Source organism: Panthera onca, chromosome C1 (genome assembly GCF_046562875.1).
Source record: "Panthera onca isolate mPanOnc1 chromosome C1, mPanOnc1 haplotype 2, whole genome shotgun sequence".
Classification (NCBI taxonomy): Eukaryota; Metazoa; Chordata; class Mammalia; order Carnivora; family Felidae; genus Panthera; species Panthera onca.
In genome coordinates, this window is record NC_138346.1 from 117687187 (window position 1) to 117706316 (window position 19130).

At 42.1% G+C, this 19130-nt stretch overlaps 1 protein-coding gene across 2 annotated transcripts in view; it reads left to right on the top strand.

Moving 5' to 3' along the window:
• The window catches only part of RNF115 (ring finger protein 115), an 84814-nt gene extending 69906 nt beyond the window's left edge, over positions 1 to 14908 (top strand). For both annotated transcript variants that reach the window (XM_078451505.2, XM_078451506.1), the window contains 5 exons: positions 7788 to 7859; positions 9019 to 9091; positions 10035 to 10128; positions 12573 to 12688; positions 13611 to 14908. In XM_078451505.2, the coding sequence (XP_078307631.1) occupies positions 7788 to 7859; positions 9019 to 9091; positions 10035 to 10128; positions 12573 to 12688; positions 13611 to 13742 (487 nt within the window). In that variant the 3' untranslated portion in view covers positions 13743 to 14908. The remainder of the gene's footprint in view (positions 1 to 7787; positions 7860 to 9018; positions 9092 to 10034; positions 10129 to 12572; positions 12689 to 13610) is intronic.
• The last annotated feature ends 4222 nt before the right edge of the window (positions 14909 to 19130 follow it).

Genomic DNA, 19130 nt, shown 5'->3' on the forward strand with positions numbered 1-19130 from the left:
GTCCTTGTGGAGCTTTTAATGGGAAAGTCAGACAAGCAAAATAAGTTAAATCAGTAGACTGCTAAGCAGTAGTAAATTCTATGGGAAAAAAGGGGAAGGGAGATTATGGAGTGTAAAGTTTCAAAAAGCGTAGTCAGCACAAGGCCTTATTGAGAAGGCATTTGAATGGACATAAATGAAGTGAGGTAATGAGCCAGGAATGTGCCCATAAGAAGAGGCCAGTTGGAGCAGAGTAAGTGAGAGGAGGAGTAGGAGGTAAGATCACAGAGAAGTAGGCTGGGTGTGGGGATGGGGAGAAGAGTATTAGATCCTGTAGAGCCTGGCAGACTACCGTAAAGGCTTTTATTCTGAGTGCAGTGGAAACCCATTGGAAAGTTTAGGGCAGAGAAATGACATGGTCTAACTTGTGTCTTAAAATGATCATTCTGACTGCTATGTTGAGAATAGAATGGGGGGCTGCAAAGAGTATAAGGGCAAGGGCAGAAGCAGAGAAATCATTTAAGAGGCAGTTGCATTAATGTAAGCTAGAGATGCCAGTGGCTTGGATGAGGGTAGTGAAAAATGGTTGGATTCTAGATATAGTTTGACAATGGGCATAATAGGATTTGCTAACAGATTGGATATGAGGTGAAACAGAGTTAAGGATGACACTAAGGTTTTTGGTCTGAGCAACTCTGGAGTCACTATCAGCGGAGATGGGGAACACGAGGAATGGATTTGGGGGAGAAAATTTAAGAGTTCAGCTTGGGACATGATAAGTTTAGGTGCTTATTACACATTCAAGTGGTGATGTTGAGTGGGCAGAAGTCTTGGATGGAGGTAAAATTTGGAATTGTGGCTTGTATATGGTATTTAAAATTATAAAACTGGGTGAAATTTGTCAAAAGAGTCAAGACAGTAAATAGAAGAGCTCAGAGAATTGAGCCCAAGCCTGATGGATTAGAAATTTGGAAGATAAGGAGGAATAAGCAGAGGAGACAGAAAGGACAACCCCAGAACAAGGAGGAAAACCTAGAGAAAGGACAGCTCTGGAAACGAGGTGAAGACTCTTACCTCCTCTTAGCTGTGTCTTCCCTTCTGCACTCTGTGGATTGTTTTTTTATTATCTGTGGATTAAACACACACATCACACTCCCACCCATCCCCATTTTAGCTACCTATTACTTTTTTAGTAAGAGAAGATTTTATGTGGTTTTTTTTTTTAAATGTTTATTTATTTTTGAGAGAGAGAGAGAGAGAGGGACAGAGGGAGAGAGGGAGACAGAGAATCTGAAGCAGGCTCTGCACCGTCAACACAAAGCCTGACGTGGGGCTCAAACCCATGAACCGTGAGATTGTGACCTGAACCGAAGTCGGATGTTCAACCGACTAAGCCACCCAGGTGCCCCAAGATTTTATGTTTTTAACAGCAGAATTCAGTGTAAATATTGCGTGTATCAGCTGAAGATAATCTCCTCACAATAGCTCTTAGACTTGCTGAAGCTACCCTGAGCAGCCTCTCTGTTTCTGCTGCAGAGATACGGAACCAACATCTGACTTCCAGGAAACAAGCAGCCAAGAAAGGGGAATCAGCAGCTCATTAGCTGAAAACATCCCTGGCAACCACAAGCATTTGTGCAGGGTCAGCGTTAGAGCAAGGCACGAGGCTTTCTCTCGAAGTTGATTTCTGCTATTTACTTACTGGTTAGTTCAAGCATGTGGTAATTTGCTCTTCTAGTTCTTAGGCAGCAAGGAGGGTATATTATTTATTGCTGTGTAACAGATTATTCAGAATTTAGCAGACATTGTCTCACAGTTTCTGAGGTTCAGAAACTTGGGAGCAGCTTAAGTAAGTGGTTCTAGTAAAGGGTTTCATGAGGTTATATTCAAAATATCAGCTGTGGCTGCAGGCATCTGAACACTCAACTGGAGCTGGAGGCTCTACTTCCAAGATAAGTCACTTGCATAGCTCTTGGCAGGAGGCCTTAATTTCTTACCACGTGGACCTCTTGCATAGGGCTCTTCCAGTGTCCTCATGACCTGACAGCTGACTTCACCAGAGTAAGTGATCCAAGAGAGAGAAAGGAAAAGGAAAGAAACCATAATGCATTTTATATCCTGATCTTGGAAGCCAAACACTGTCATTTCAGCCATATTTTTTCTGTAAGAAATGAGTCACTGGATCTAGCCCACATTCAAGGGGAGGAGAATTAAACTCCACCCCTTGAAAGGAGGAGTATTAAAGATTTGTAGACATATTTTAGAACTACTGTATTTCACTCTCTGGCCACAAATTACTTATATTTCTCCCATGTGCAAAATATACTCACATCCTCCCAAGATCCACAAAAGCCTTTTCCCACTGGAAATCCAGGTTGTTGAAATCCACACTCGGATGAGGCTCCTTGGGTATAGATCCTCAAGAACAGTTTCTTTTGATGTGAACACCTATAAATTAAAGAGACAAATTTTCTACCCCTCACACGCCCAACATACAGTGATGGGATAGGCATACAATAAACAGGTATGGAGGTTCCTGTTTAATGTTTGTTTATTTTTGAGAGACAGAGTGAGAGCGGGGGAGGGGCACAGAGAGGGAGAGACACAGAATGAATCCGAAGCAGGCTCCAGCCTCTCAGCTGTCAGCACAGAGCCCGACATGGGGCTCAAACCCACGAACCATGAGATCATGACCTGCACGGAAGTTGGATGCTTAACCGACTGACCACCCAGGTGCCCCGAGATTCCTATTTAAAAAGGGAGAAAATGGGAGGCACCAAGAAGTCACTGATTTATAGCATTCTGATATTATCTGTATAAATGTTGGCAGTTCCTTGATTAGGACTTAGTTCTCCTTTTGCCCAGGAATGCTGCTCTGTGGCTCTTGTTTCCTCCTTCTAGGCTCTTGGTTTCACCTTGTGAGTTATCTTTTCTTTTCCATGAAAAGTAGTCCAGGTTTGCAGCTGCATAGTTTTCTTAGTCTGTTTCTTGCCACTAGAGTTTTAAGGGCCCAAGAGGCTTCTTTTCATTTAGTTTTGCCTCTGTACCTTTTAATTTAAGCTGGCAGTGTTTTCTTTTTAAAACTTAGAGTCTCTTATGAATGTTACTGAGATTCATGCCTTTAGGAAAAGCCACACCCACATATCTTTTCCAGAGATAATCTCCTTTCTGCTTTGGGCTTCTGCTGGTATTGCTAAGGGACAGTACTTGTAGTGGGTAGAATTGTATTCTCCACAAAGACATGTTTAGGTCCAGGGGAGCCTGTGTGGCTCAGTTGGTTAAGCTTCCGGCTTCAGTTCAGCTCATAATCTCAGTTTGTGAGTTTGAGCCCTGCGTTGGGCTCTGTGCTGACAGATCAGAGCCTGGAGCCTGCTTTGGATTTTGTGTCTCCCTCCCTCTCTCTTCCTCCCCTGCTCACACTCTGTCTGTCTGCTGTCTCTCTCAAAAATAACTGAAGATGAAAATAAATAAATAAAATAAACGAATTAAAAAAAAAAAAAAAAAGATATGTTTAGGTCCTGAACCCCACTACCTGTGAATGTGATATTATTTGGCATAAGGTCTTTACAAATGTAATCAAGTTAAAAGTGAGATCATAATGAGTTAGAGTGGGCCCAAATCCAGTGGCTGGTATTCTTAGAGAAATTTGGATACAGAAGACGCAGGAAAGAAAGGCACATGACAACCAAGGCAGAGATTAAAGTGTTTAAAAGCCAAGAAATAGCAAGGGTTGCTGGGAACCACCACAAGCTAGGAGAGAGGCATGGAACAGGTTTTCCCTGAGAGCCTCTAAAGGAACTAACCCTAACAACATCTTGATTTCAGAATCTGGCTTCCAAAACTATGAGAGAATAAATTCCTTTCTTTTTAAGCTGTATATTTGTGGGAATTTGTTATAGTAGTCCTTGGGAACTAATACAACACCCTTAGGCCTCTTGGAAGCCCAGTTGTTTGATTGAATAGTTCTTTAGGCTATGTAGATCTTTCTGAGGCCTTAACAAAGAATTTTGGTAACCACATGCTAGACTTCCTCATTAACCATTTTCTTTGGCCATGCCCTGGATAGATTTGATCTTTGCTTGGAAGCCATTTCTTAATTTTAGTATCATTAACCATCTGGAGAGGCTGGGAATTTTCAGAATTATTTAGTCTTAACTCCTTTTTGTTGAACTATCCTCCTCTTTAAGGGCACCTGGCTGGCTCAATTGGAAGAATATTCGACTCTTAATCTCCGGGTTGTGAGGTTGAGCCTGTGTTGGGTATAGAGATTACTAAAAAATAAAACAAAATAAACTTTAACCATCTTTCCCTTTAATTTATCCCTCTCTTGCATTTTAATGTAAGCAGCAAGAAGAAGCCAAGAGGTACCTTCTGCCTTCTTGTCTGGACATCTCACTGGCTAGACTGTCACCCAGTTCATGAGCCACAACTTCTACTTTACATATTGTTATTGCTACTACGTAACAAGGATCACTTTCCCTCCAGTTTCCAAGATCTTTCTCACTTAAGCTCTCACCCATAACTTCCTCAAAGGCCATGATGCTTCTACTGTTTCTTCAAGGCTCTTCAAACTTTCACTGATACTCTTCTCACAGTCCTAACTTATACCCTCTTTTGGGTTCTAAATCTACTCCCACATTTTAGGTTTTTGTTACAACAGAACATACTTCTAGGCATCAAAATCTGGATTAGTTATCTATTGCTGTATAATAAATTACACTAGAGCTTAGTGACTGAAGATAACAAACATTAATCATCTCATAAGTTCTTTGGGTCAGGAATTTGGGACAGCTTAGCTGAGTGGTTCTGGCCCAGTGTCTTATGAGCTTACAGTTAAGACGTTGGCTGTTACTGCAGTCATCTGAAGGATCAACTGAGAATTACTCATATTCTGGCAAGTTAGTTCTGGCCATTGGGAGGCGGCTTCAGTTCCTTATCATGTGGGTCTTCACAGGACTGCTTTACGTGGCACTTTTCCAAGAAAGTGATTTAAGAGAGAGTGAAAGGAGGAAGCCACAATGCTTTTTATGACTAATCTTGAAAATTGTCCTCTCATACTCCATTATCAAGAAGTAAGTCACAGTATGGGATTGGTATAAAAACAGACACCTAAATCAGTGGAATGGAATAGAGAGCTCAGAAATAAACTCAAAGGAGCCAAGAATATACAGTGCAGACAAGGAGTCTCTTCAACAAATGACATTGGGAAAACTGGACAGCTACATGCAAAAGAATGAAACTGGACCACTATCTTAGGCCATACATAAAAATTAACTCAAAATGGATTGAATGTCAGACCTGAAACCATAAACCTTTTAGAAGAAAGTGTAAGCAGTAAGCTCCTTGACATTGATCTGGCAATGATTTTTTTTGGATCTGACTTCAAAAGCAAAGGCGACAATAGCAAAAATAGACAGGCTAACAAACTAAAAAGCTTCTGTACAGCAAAGGAAACCGTCAACAGAATGAAAAGGCAAACTACTGAATGGGAGACAGTATTTGCAAATCTGATAAGGAGTTAATAACCCAAATATAGAAAAAACTCATATAATGCAAAAAAGAAAAAGAAAAGAAAACCGATCTGATTAAAAAATGGATTGGAAGACCTGAATAGCTGTTTTTCTGAAGAAGACATACAGATGGCCAACACGTACATGAAAGTGTGCTCAACATCAGTAAGCAGGGAATTGGAAATCAAAACCACAGTGAAATGTCACCTCACACCTGTTAGAATGGCTACTATCGAAAAGACAAGAAATAACAAGTGTTGCCAAGGATGTGGAGAAAAGGAAGCCCTTGTGCACTCTTGGTGGGAATGTAAATTTGGTGCAGCCAGTGTGGAAAACAGTATGGAGGCTCCTCAAAAAGTTAAAAATAGAACTACCATATGATCCAGCAATTCCGCTTCTGAATATTTATCTAAAGAAAATGAAAACCTTAATTCAAAAAGATATATACACTCCTATATTCATTGCAGTGTTATTTATAATAGCCAAGACATGGAAACAACCTGTGTCTGTTGATGGATATGGTTAAAGAAAATGTGTTTTGTATAAATATACACCACACACACACAGCACATGCCCACAGGAATATTATTTGGCCATAAAGAAATGAAATCTTGTCATTTTCAACAACATGGATGGACCTTGAGGATATTGTGATAAGTGAAATAAGTTAGATGGAAAAAGACAAATACCATATGATCTCACTTATATGTGGAATTGTAAAAAAAAAAAAAAAAAAAGAAAGAAAGAGAGAGAAAGAAAAGCTCATTGATAAAGAGAATAGATAGGTGGTTGCCAGAGGTAGGGGGTAGGGTGTGGGTGAAATAGGTGAAGGAGGTCCAGAGGTACAGACTTCTAGTTATAAAATAAATGATGGGGATGTAATGTACAGCATCGTGACTATATCATCAGGGAAATGCAAATCAAAACTGCAAAAAGATTATAGTTCCTTATACTAATTATAGGTAATTACAGCATTATAGTTAATAATTATTACATATTTGCAAGTTGCTAAGAAAATAGATCTTAAAACTTATAATCACAGAAAAATATGTTGTAACTATGATGATGAATGTTACCTAGCCTTTTCGTGGTGATCATTTACAATATATACAGACATTGAATCATGTTATACACCTGAAACTAATATAATGTTCATGTGAAGTATGCCTCAATAAAAAAAGAATTAAATCACTAAGTCCATACACTCAAAGGAGGAACATAAAATAATATGTGGACAATTATTTTAAAACAAACACATAGTCTAGTTATCTACTGTTGAACTTTAGGAATAGGGAGAGTCTAATATTGGCTACTGCCATTGTTGTATTGACTGGCCTAATAAGAAAAGTGGGACCCAGGGGGTTAAAAGTATGTATCATATCAATTATATCCCCGTAAAGCCAGAGAAAAAAAGAGAAGGGGCACTTGGGTGGCTCAGTCAGTTGGGCATCCGACTTCAGCTCAGGTCATGATCTCACAGTTCATGGGTCTGAGCCCCATGTCAGGCTCTGTGCTGACATCTTGGAGCCTGGAGCCTCCTTCAGATTCTGTGTCTCCCTTTCTCTCTGCCCTCCCCCCCACCACTTGCACGCTGTCTCTCAAAAATAAACATTAAAAAGAAAGAAAGAAAAATGTGCATATTATTCACAAAACAAATCTTTCTTCAGTCTTTTTCTTTTGCCCATTATCTCTGGGTAACAAAGATCAGTTCACCAGTATAAAGGACTGAGTAGATGCGCCATCTTAAGTATTCAGAATGACAAATGTCAGATGTGTGTGTATTTGATTGTGTTTGTGTTAGAAGCAATTGAAACACCTTTTGAGGGCTAATGTAGTATGTTGCTAAATGTTTGTAAAATGGAATTATTCTGAAAAAAATTTTCACAGGGCTCTTTAAATAATATCTCATGTAGAAACCCAATGTGTAAAACACATAAAAATGGCATTACCGTTTACAGCCTGGGCCTAAATCCCAGTGGTTTAGCATCCTTTTCAGCCTAATACTGTTGCCAGAGGTCCAAGGAACATAGCTGGAAAACTACACCATGTAATCAGATTCATTTCAAGCCTAGTTCACAAACATCTATTAATACATAAGATCACGGAGCTCAGGAAGATAGCCATAATAGCAAAATAGCACTTTACCAGGTAGTTGACTGATTTCTGGTGCTACCTTTTGTACAATGGTAAGTGAGGACCCATGGTAGTTGGAGGAGTTGCTGATTGTCAGCCATAGATATCTGTAGAGTACTTTCATAAGTCTCTTGTCTTACCTAATTTTTTTTCCCCCTGCAACAGCATAATACAGCAGATATTTGCAGGATTCTTTGCAAATTCTGCAATTCCTGGATCCTCACATCCTTTTTCCTGGTAAGTAGCGAATTGCCTTCTGTCTTACTTTGCTGGAGCAGCAGCATTTTAGGTATATGTACCATTGTGAGAAAGAGAAAGAGCTGAATAGGTGAGTATATAGATTTGATTGGCAGACTGTTAGATTGCCTTTATTTGCTGAGCCCAAACTTAATCAGAACTTATTTTTTTATTGTTCAGTCTCCTGAGGACCATCCTGGTCCCCCAGGATGTCTGGGCACTGGAGGTGTCGGGTTTGGTTCATATTCTGGTTTGAGAGTTGTGTTGAGAGGGGAATGAGATGGTCCCTGCCAAGCTGGTATCTGACTTGCAAGTTTCTTCTGTAGGTTGTACGGAAAGATTTTATTCCTTAAGAATTGCTGAAATTCTTAAAGTAAGAAGGTATCTCAGGAGAAATAAAAGGCTGTATTTCAGTATCAGAGTGTCACTTAAGTATGATAGAAGTTAAGATGGAATTTCTTCTTGTCTAGGCAATCACATACCACTTCCGACTCCGCCTCGGAAGCCTCCTTTGCTCAGAGGGTCCTCGGTCCTTCCACTCAGTTACCCTATTTTCCAGCCTCTAGTTTCTTTTAACACGTTCCAGCCAAAGAGCTTGGACATCTGTCATCCAGGGTAGTGCACCAGCAGCTCCAAAAAGAGGGGCTGCCGAGTCCCTTTTGTAATTGCTCTAGGTTGTGATTCAGAGACCACTGTGGCCGCTTCTCTCCTTGAAAGCTCCTCATTGTCCAGGACCGTGGGCAGCCTCTTCGAATGAGGGAAGTCTGCTACAGATTTTGGCCAGTCACAGAGGGAAAACTCTCCTTAAAAAGCAGCTCCATCTATATTTACTCTACATGGGCGTAGAGAAGACAAACTTTTCTTAGCCAATAGGCAATGAGTCACTCTTTTCGCTCTGGTGTGTCATGTGGTATTTTAGGTAGCTTCACATTTTATGTTCTATTCGATTAAGTAAAAATTCCTTACTTAAAGAGAGTAAGAGACGACTTCTGGATAATCTCTTTGACCTTAAAAATACCGAGAAGTTCTTTGCCATTTGATTTTAGAGAACTAGTGACTTTCCAGCTCTGAGAGAGAACGGGATCTCCCAGTTTTTTCTGTGGTGTGAGGCAGAGCCTGGTCACTCCGTCTAATGCTGTCTGTCTCATCTCATGTATAGGAGCGGGATGCTGCACTCCAACCCTGGGGACTATGCCTGGGGTCAGACAGGGCTTGATGCCATTGTAACCCAGGTGAGGAGCTGCCTTTTGAGGGTGTCTGTTCAGTGTGTCTCATGGTTCCACAGGCTTCCTGCTTTCCTTCTGCTACTTTCTGAATGGCAGTCACTCTGCTTTCCCTAATATTTTGAGCTTGTGGGTTTCCATTTTACTGAAGGGATGAATGGTTTACGGGTTTAGTTTAGCATCCATGTACCTTCGAGGTCCTAGGGACTTTCTAGAAGATGGTTTCACCTCTGTAGGAAGAAAAGACTTCTCCTGTAACAAACAGTATTTTGTATTTTTGGCCTCTTGTTCAGTCCTGTGAAGATCCTGTTAACAACTACTTCACAAAAAAGGAGGGTCTCCTCACATGTTTGAAGCAGGGATTTCTGCTAGATGGAGCAAAGTAGGGGAAGGAAGCAGAGAAAAAGGTATTCCCATGACATATATAATCGCTTCCACTTATTTATGTTTATTTTAGTTTAAATAGTTTTCATTTCCCTTGTGGATTGCTGAGAATAGAAAGCATGTCATTTATATCCAAATCTTCTCATAGGCAGTAATTTACCTATTTCTTGGCTTACTTGATGCTACTTTCCATACTCTTACCCTTTTATTTCTTCCAGCAGAATGAAGTTTTTAGACCAGTTAAGTATTACCTTTTGTTCAGTTTTAATTTTACTCCTGACATCACAACCCTTATGCTGCCTCTGAAATTGCTTTATGCCCAAAGGTGGGCCTTGCAATGATGGGTTTGTCTGTAGGGTTATACTGATGTCACTCTGAAATTGTAAAGCAATTACAAGTGTTCCGGCAGCAGGAAAGGGGAAACCCAAGCCTCTCAGAGCCTTGCAGAAGTAAGAGCAACTAACATTTCTAATATATGCACTGTTTGTTCTCAGCTGGAGCAGCTCCCTCCCCAGGGATGGTAGGATGTCTGCCACTTCTTCTTCTTTTTCTTTTTCCTTTTTTGTAGCTTTTAGGACAACTGGAAAACACAGGGCCTCCCCCGGCTGACAAAGAAAAGATCACATCTCTTCCAACAGTGACAGTAACTCAGGAACAAGTTGGTAGGTTCATTTCCATACTTCTTCTGTCAAATCTGATCTCCGTTCAAAATCGCAGCACCTTCCTGTACTAAGGATCTTCAGGTGAAGCTGTAGCACTCCTAACTAAAATTGCTACTTGGTGCCGTAAGTGGAAGATAGGGCCTACCTTTTCATTTAGGGTTAGTCTTTTTTTTTTTTTTTTTTTTTTTAAGTGTATTTATTTGTGAGAGAGAGAGAGAGAGAGAGAGAGAGAGAGAGAGAGAGAGAGAGAACGCACGTGCACGAGTTGTGGAGGGGCAGAGAGAGGGAGAGAAAATCCCAAGCCTGACATGAGGTTTGATCCCATGAACTGTAAGATCATGACCTGAGATGAAATCAAGAGTCGGACGCTTAACTGACTGAGCCACCCAGGCACCCCAAGACTTGATTTTTTGAAGAACTTACTAGGGGAAGCAAAACTCAACTAAATGATTAGAAAACGGTACAGGAGCACCTGGGTGGCTCAGTCAGGTAAGCATCTGACTCTTGATTTCAGATTAGGTCATGATCTCACAGTGGTGAGATCAAGCCCCACATTGGGCTCGGGGCAGACAGCCGGAACCTGCTTGGGTCCTGTCTCCCTCCCTCTCTGTCTCTCTCCCTTTCTCTCTCTCTTTCAAAATGAATACACATAAAAAGTATCAAAAATAGTATTGAGTAGATGATACTGAGGAAGAGAAAAAAAATTGGAGGCTGAGAATTTGTTTCACATTTATTCTGTCAGATATAGTCAGGTACATTAGATACAGTTTTTTTACTTTTAAGCACTGAAGGAATTTAGTGACAAGGAACATTATTTCGAACTGGTAGTTTCTTGCACTACAAATTCCTGTTTAGAGTCAGAAGATTTAAAAGACAGGATAGGCCATCTCAGAGAGGTCATTCTTTTCAAGGAAGAGTATGAACCAGTGTGAGAATGTCAGCATGGGCATAGTGTCTGGACCAGGGAAAAGGAGAGTAGCGTGATGAACCCTGAAATGCAGTCTGGTTTGGGAGCATGGGAGGTATGATTGGGTAGAAAGGCCTTGTTTGAGCGGACGTTGAAACTGGCAGAGTAGTTAGGGCTGGATGTTTTAGGTAGCAGGCAAGTTTTATAGGTCCCCAAATGGAGGATTGAGGGAATTTAGGTGCTCTTTAGGGAAGATTCGGCTGGAGGTATTATCTCAAATAGATTGGAAGGCAAAGAAAGCAGAAACGGGGATTCAAGGGGCTGCTGCAACATCCAGGCGGGGTGCAGGTGACAGTGGCAATGCTAACAGATGGGGAAGGGTAGACTCAATATCACTTTGAAGAAAGGCTTTCATCACCGATTGCCTAATGGGAAGAGAGGGAAAAGGGTCAAAGATGACTGTCAGATTTTGCAGCTCAGGAACTACAAGAGGTGGTGCTGCCATCTATCAGGGTGGAGGATTGTAACCACCGCCCTCACCCCACCCCTGGTCTAGTGGGGTTTGGGGATGGAAGTGATGTGATGGTTTTCATTTTGAATTTGGTGATTTTGAGGTGCCAGCTGGGGGGGGGTGCTCTGAAGCTAGTATTAGGGGAAATGAGCTGCTTGCAAAGCATAGGGTAAATTTGGAGGATTGAAGGCTGGGGTCAAGGATACCTACTTGCTGGGAGGCTGTTCCGGTGGACCAGTCATAAGAAATAAAAGGTGGAATTGAGGTAAAGGTGTTAGATAAGAGTGGAGAGGAAAGAGTGACTCTTGGTAGTCTTATTATTCCGGGCCCTTGAGTGCTATGGGCATGTATGTAGCACATGCTGGCCATTGGAGAGGCGGAGCTGGTATCATTAGCCAGACTTGGGAGACCCCGAGTTTGCTGCCTGGTACTCCCAGGTTAGTGTGTAGCCATTTCCTCACAGAGGGCTTCTTGTCTCTGGACTTGGAGCCTGAGCTGTCCTTGGGCTTTGCAATTCTGCAGCACCACCTCCTGGTACAGCTTTTAGTTAACTTGTCCAGAGGGCTTTAGGACAACCACTCTGAAAGAGGACGCGAAATGTGGAAAATGGCAGGGTTAAAGTGGCTTGAGACACTGACTGGGAACTGCTGAGATTGCTCAGATATATCCCGTGGTTGTAGTGGACAGATTGCCTGTGTTTCCTCAGTAGAAACTGCCAGAAGGATATCACACGTCTGGGAAGATGCTTTCCCTGTTTTACTTAACAGATCATCCAAGCCCCGGTTTATTTTTTGCAAGCCTCGATGTTGAAAAGTAGGCCTTTCTGGACTAAGCCCGTTCGTCGATCCTCCTTTTCACAAAAGTCCCTTTCTACTCCCAGCTCCTCCCCCATGGTGAAGCGCAGTTTGTGCTTCCTACCTCCACCTAGGGTACACTTTGTATCTTTTCTTATGCATTCCTCTGGACTAGTTTTTTCTTCCTTCTTTTTGCTCGCTTACTTTAGAAGGCATTTCCTCCTCCCAACAGATATGGGTTTAGAGTGTCCAGTGTGCAAAGAAGATTACACAGTTGAAGAGGAAGTCCGGCAGTTACCCTGCAACCACTTTTTCCACAGCAGTTGTATTGTGCCATGGTTAGAACTGGTGAGTACAGCCGGCTCTTGTGTGTGATGGGCTGTCTCTGCCAGCCACATCTTCTGGGGCGGGGCAGGGCGGGAGGTGGTCCCGGGTTAACAGAGAGCCAAGGAGAGCAGATTTTAGTCCCTTCCTAACTCCTGCTGGTGCTGTCACTGTTTTTTAGATCACTCTTATGTTTGGAAACTTCTCTGACCAGAGGTTACCAAACCACAGCCTACAGGTCTCGGGCCTGCCACCTGTTTTTGTAAAGGAAGTTTCATTGGAACACAGCTACGCTCATTTGTTTACCAATTGTCTGCAGCTACCTTTGTGCTGCGTCAGCAGAGTTGAGTGGTTGTGACCCAGGCAGTATGGCCTGCCAAGTCTAAAATATTTATTACCAGTTCCTTCACAAAAAGTTTCCTAAGGGGCGCCTGAGTGGCGCAGTCGGTTAAGCGTCCGACTTCAGCTCAGGTCACGATCTCGCGGTCCGTGAGTTCGAGCCCCGCGTCGGGCTCTGGGCTGATGGCTCAGAGCCTGGAGCCTGCTTCCGATTCTGTGTCTCCTTCTCTCTCTGCCCCTCCCCCTTCATGCTCTGTCTCTCTCTGTCTCAAAAATAAAAACGTTAAAAAAAAATTAAAAAAAAAAAAACAACAAAAAGTTTCCTAACCCTTGCTCTAGACCATGTCAGGTCACCATATCTGGTTAGTTCTGTTTGGTGACGTGTGGTAGTTGTTGTTAAGCTCCTGGCCTGGAATTCTGTCATTTCTGTTTCAAGGTCCATTTGAACATGTGCTGGTGTTCCATCTTTGAGCCCATTGTGTACTGTGCAAGAGTGCATGCCCTTTTTGTCTTTTGGCCTGCCAGCTCTCAGGGTTTCTTAAGTGTTTTAGCACCTCTGGCTTCTCAGGCCAGGCTGTTTACATGGACCGATTTCCTTCTGTTGCAGCATGACACGTGTCCTGTGTGTAGGAAGAGCTTAAATGGTGAGGACTCTACTCGGCAAACCCAGAACTCTGAGGCCTCTGCAAGCAACAGATATAGCAGTGACAGCCAGCTACACGACCGATGGACTTTCTGAAGCTGAAAAGCCCGCATCTGAGCCACAGCTGTGGTAGTCTTCTTATCACAGCTGTCAATTGTATCAAAACAGAAAAGTAGTAGGTGGATTTAGGAATCGCATAAGAAACCCCAACCCATAATATTAATGCAGTGAGTGTTTTTTCTTCTCTCAATTTAAAGTTAGTATCTACAGATGGAATTGTATCTACAACCAAATGCCTCTGATTCCTGAATTCAGAGTGATACTTTTATAAGTGTGAAACTTGATTATGTGGGTTTCCCCTGCCAGAATGGAATCACTCTACCTTAAAGTCTAGCTAGGGTCCCACCATCTGTCATGTTACCTTGTAGTGGATGTTACCACTTCCTGATCTAACCTCCAGCCTACCATTAGTGTATTTGATAGTAGATACAGTGGAACCACAGCCCTAAAGTCCTGCTGATAAAAAGTCTTCCTGTTTTAATTGTACAAAAACATCTGCTCTTGGCCACATTAGCTAGCCACCAAGCGAGGTCAGGTTAATTCAGGAATCTGAGACAAATGATTTTGTTTTTGTTTTGAATCCTCAGAAAATCAAAGAAAAATTGGTGGGGAGGAGAAAGTGGCTTATCGTTGTACTCTCTGGTTTTCTCATTTTAATTTTTAAAGACTACTTCACAAGGTGCAGTTTCTGCAGAAGCCAACATGACGCATCTTAGAAATCTTACGTTGGTGGGAATCTGATTCTGGTTCCTTTTGGAAATGAGTTGGGCAGGATACAGGCACAGAAGGACAGATATTTGAAATCTTTAGTTCTGGAGCTTTTTTAAATGACCCGCAACTCATTGTTTACTGCCTTTTGTCATGGGGACCTTAAAATAGTTTCCCTCAGAAGAGGAATTACTTCATTACTGCTTCTACAGCCAGTTCACTGTTTTTAGTAATTCATTGGTCTTCAGAAATTGAGATTTCACATTGTCTCATTTTAATTTTTTTAAGCCCTTTTTATCATCTCTGAAATCTTTCTGTTCTGCTTGGTTCTGGCTGTACTTGGAATCAAACTGATTATTGTGATCATGCCCAAAACAACTTGGCCTTGGAGAGGTGGGCCTTCGATTTTCAGCCTAACAATGTCTCATTGCACATGCACATGCTCTTTGAAGCATTTAAGTGTTTAAAGTTGAATAAATGAAGACGATCAAGAATGTTGTTGGAACTTCAAAGTCTCAAAAGGAAATGGTGGGGACATGTAACCACTGTTAGTGCATGTCACAGGGGCCCCTGTTTGGTCACATCAGCCCTTCACAATTTGGAATGAGCAGAACAAGACGGCCACTCTTTGATGAGTCTCTCCCTTGGCTACGACTCTTTCCTCAGTATTTGTTGGCCATCATACACTGGTTTGGGGGTGAAGGAAGGGAGTTAGAGATATCTTTGATGGAGGGTAAACATGTAGGGGAGGGAAGAGAGAAAGTGGGAGAATGGCTTGCTAAATTAACAGCCTGCCTCTAAAATTGTCACCACAAAGGTATGATTTAGGTTGGGCCCAGAGGGAATAAAAGATGTTTTCTCCTGTGTCTCTCATGTCCTACCTTGGCAGAGATTGTTTCTTTGGAGACCGTGAACTATTTACTGTGCACATTGATGGGTAGCCTCAAACTGCACATCAGTTTTGAATGGGGGACAGGGTCAAGAAGCTGGGGGGGAGGGGAGGAGGTATATTCTGAATATTTAATGGCCACTACTTAGATGGAGAAAGGCCATGTGCTGACAGAGCACATGGTAGTTTTCAAGTAGAACAGCGTTTGCTGTGTCAGAAAAATTAGGATAATTGTGTCCCTGTTAAGAGTCTGGAGATGCCAGGACAGGCCGTTGTATTTTTACTTCAGCTAGAAAACTGGAGAACAAGAGCAGATCTGAGTCATTTCACAAAGGGTCAGAAACAAAGTGGTAGGTACGGAATTACCTTTTTAATACACAGAATAGCAAATAGTGTCAGTCTCAGCTGAAATTTTCTTCACTTGTTTTGCTCTGATAGAGGGCATGAGGCTTTTTTTTTTCTTCCTGTTTCCTGTACCCCTCCCACTTAATGAGTCTTTGTGTTTTATCCTAGGAGGTATCTTGGAGTGCCAGGTTAATTTAGGTTAAGGTGTGGACTAGGGTACCGTTCTCCAGAGAAACAGTCAGTAGGGCAATAAGGTGTGTGTGCGTGTGTGTGTGTGCACGCGCACGCACACACGCTTAGAATTTTATTATAAGGAATTAGCTTGGGTGATTATGGAGACTAAGAAGTTTTCAAGATCTTGATCCAGCAGCCAGCTTATGGTGTAGTTCTAGTCCGATTCCCAAAGGCTTGAGTACTAGGAGAGCCAGTGGTTTAATTCCAGTACAGAAGCTGGTGGAAATTTTGAGAACTAAGGAAAGCCTTTTTAGTTTGAGTCCAAAGGCAGGAAAAGACCAGTGTCCTCACTCAGGCAAGAGGCGCTCCCCCTTGCTAGCAGAAGCGTCAGACATTTTGTTCTAGTTGAGCCTTTGACTGTTTGGATGAGGCCCACTGGCACTGATGTTCTTTCTGAGAGCAGTCTGTCTGCTCTAATCAGTCAACCTATTCAGATGTTAACCTTACCAGAAAAAAACCCTCACAGACACACCCAGAATAATGTTTGACCAAATATTTAGGTACCCCTTGGCCCAGCCAGGTTGACACATAAAATTAACCATCACAGGAGGAAAAATAGAAATGATGCACCCAGCAGAGTGATACTCATCCCACTTAAATTTTACCAAGTAAACAGTGTGTCTGTATCAGAAATGTCTGCTTTGCTTAGAGGCCTCAGTACCAGGGTTAAAAAGTGAAAGAAATGTAAACGGAATGAGAGCCAGTTTGCTGTGTACAGCATACATCTATTTTTCTTCCTTAACCTGAAATAACCTGGAAGAAATCTGAGATGCCTCCCATTCTAGGAAGAAACATTGTAGATTCATTAGTCTCACACCAGAACATGGCTACGGCTAAGAGTTTATTTCCAGGAATGCTTTGCTTTTAAATGTTTCAAACAGTTTAGATGTAGTGCCCAAGGTGGACAACTACATAGCCTGGACTTTTCAGATGTTCGTTCTTTTCCGGTTGGAACGCTTTACAGACTCAGGAGTCTGGGGTCTTAATAGCCAAGGAGAGAGATTTAGCTCTCCCTGGTTGTTAAAGAGAAGAGGAAACAGGTGCAGTTTCAGATCTTGAGTCCTTCTACTTGAGGCCTTTACATTCATACTAAATGGCCTGTAGGTTCCATGCAGAGCTAAACAGATTGTTTTCTTATTCATAAATGTCTTTTCTTTATTTTCCCTTTGTCCACTATCATTTGAAATTAGAGGGGAAGAAAAGTATTTTGGAGAGACCACCTAGAGCTTGGTAAATTTAGAAGTTGGGAAGTAATACAGGACAACTCCTTACTGGCCGCCAAGTGATGATCGCTTCTCGGGTAGTTTTCCCCCCGAGGGGTTAGTCTAACTCTCGTTCGTATGGGTCAGTTCTGGCTGGACAGAACTGCTCAGTTAAGTGGGAAGGACAGAGTGGTGAACATTTAGCTGGAATCTCCAATGTCTTTAAAGTTTCTAAGCTAACAAATTGGGAGCAGGGAGGAGGAATAAACCTGGCTTCAAAAATTCTGTTTCCCTCCAAGCTCCTACTGTCAGTTCTCTGAAGAGTTGGGAAATGTGGAGGATCCAGATGGCAGCTTGCCTCTGTTGCTATAGCTCCTGGAGTCTTTCCTTACAATGTTCTGATTTATAATTAAAAGGAATTACTCTGGGTGGGGGATGTGGAGATGGCTATGAATTAAATAGCTTCCTTAGCTTATTAGAAATTTTAGTTGTCAACAGTTGCTGTCCAACAGTTAAGCAAGTGCTTGTTACATGTTTTCTTTGAGCAATACTCTCTCTGATCCAATAATTAGCTCTCAAGTTCGAAGGACTTTTTCTGGGGAAGAATTTGTTTCTTTTTTGCAACAACTCTCACTTTGGTTAGGTAGCTAATAGGAGAAACAGATTCCGTGTGTGTGTGTGTGTGTTCATAGACACACACACACACACACACACACACACACACACACACATACACATGCACATTCACACCAGAGGAACAAAGGGCTGTGGTGGCCATTGAGGTCAAGTTAGGAGGTACAGCAGAGGGCTGGGGCCTCACACTCCAGTTCTCTCACTGTACATACCTCAGACCCTTGCATTTCCATAGTTCTCTGCTGTGGGGCACTGTTTGGCTTGGGCAGACATCAAGTGTTGAGGGGAAAAATGGCTTTGAGGAAAGAGTATTCATCATTCTCTGCTTCTGTAGTATAATTAGTTGAACACAAATATAATTTTCTATTGATTTTTAGTTTTAGTTTTTTTAAATACATTATTGATACAAAATTGACTTCTCTTGACCTTCTGCATGCTTCAGTTTCTTTCTCCCTGGTGTCCACATGCTCTTTTCCTCAAGGAATACAAATTATAAATATGTCCGTCTTAAAAACTAATCAAGAGGGAATCATAGTTTGTGTCTGTTTTTTTTTTTTTTTTTTTAAATTTTTTTTTTTAATGTTTATTTATTTTTGAGACAGAGACAGAGCATGAACAGGGGAGGGGCAGAGAGAGAGGGAGACACAGAATCTGAAATGGGCTCCAGGCTCTGAGCTGTCAGCACAGAGCCCGATGCGGGGCTCGAACTCACGGACTGTGAGATCATGACCTGACCTGAAGTCGGACGCTTAACCGACTGAGCCACCCAGGTGCCCCTGTGTCTGGTTTTAAACAACAACAAAACAGCCTTTGGGGCTTTTGGAAAGGAGGGGCTGTTCAGAGTTTTTTTTTATTATTATTATTTTAAATATGAAATTTATTGTGAAATTGGTTTCCATACAACACCCAGTGCTCATCCCAACAGGTGCCCTCCTTGTTCAGAGTTTTTAGAGCTGATCTAGAAAGGCCACTGACATCTGTGAAGGAAGACAGATGTTAGGAGAAGGAGCAGGGCTGGTAAATAGATAGTCAGATGAGAGGGAAAGCCCTCTTTGGCTTCTGAAGTAGGGACATGGGAAGATAAGAGTGCTTTTCACCAGAATAAACCAACAGGGATTTGGGAGTTTGGGGACTAGCAGAAGAGCATACTCTTTTTTTTTTTTTTTTTTTAATAATTCTACACTTGTTTTTTGATTTTACTTTTTAGAGAGAGTACGAGTGGGAGAGAGGGGCAGAGAAATAGAGAGAGAATCCTAACCCTCCACACTGAGTGTGGAGCCCGAAGCAAGGCTCGATCCCATGACCCTGGCATCATGACCTGAGCCAAAATCAAGAGTCAGACACTTAACCAACTGAGCCACCCAGGCACCCCAGGAAGCATACTCGTATGGAGAGTTTCCAGAATGAGTCTCA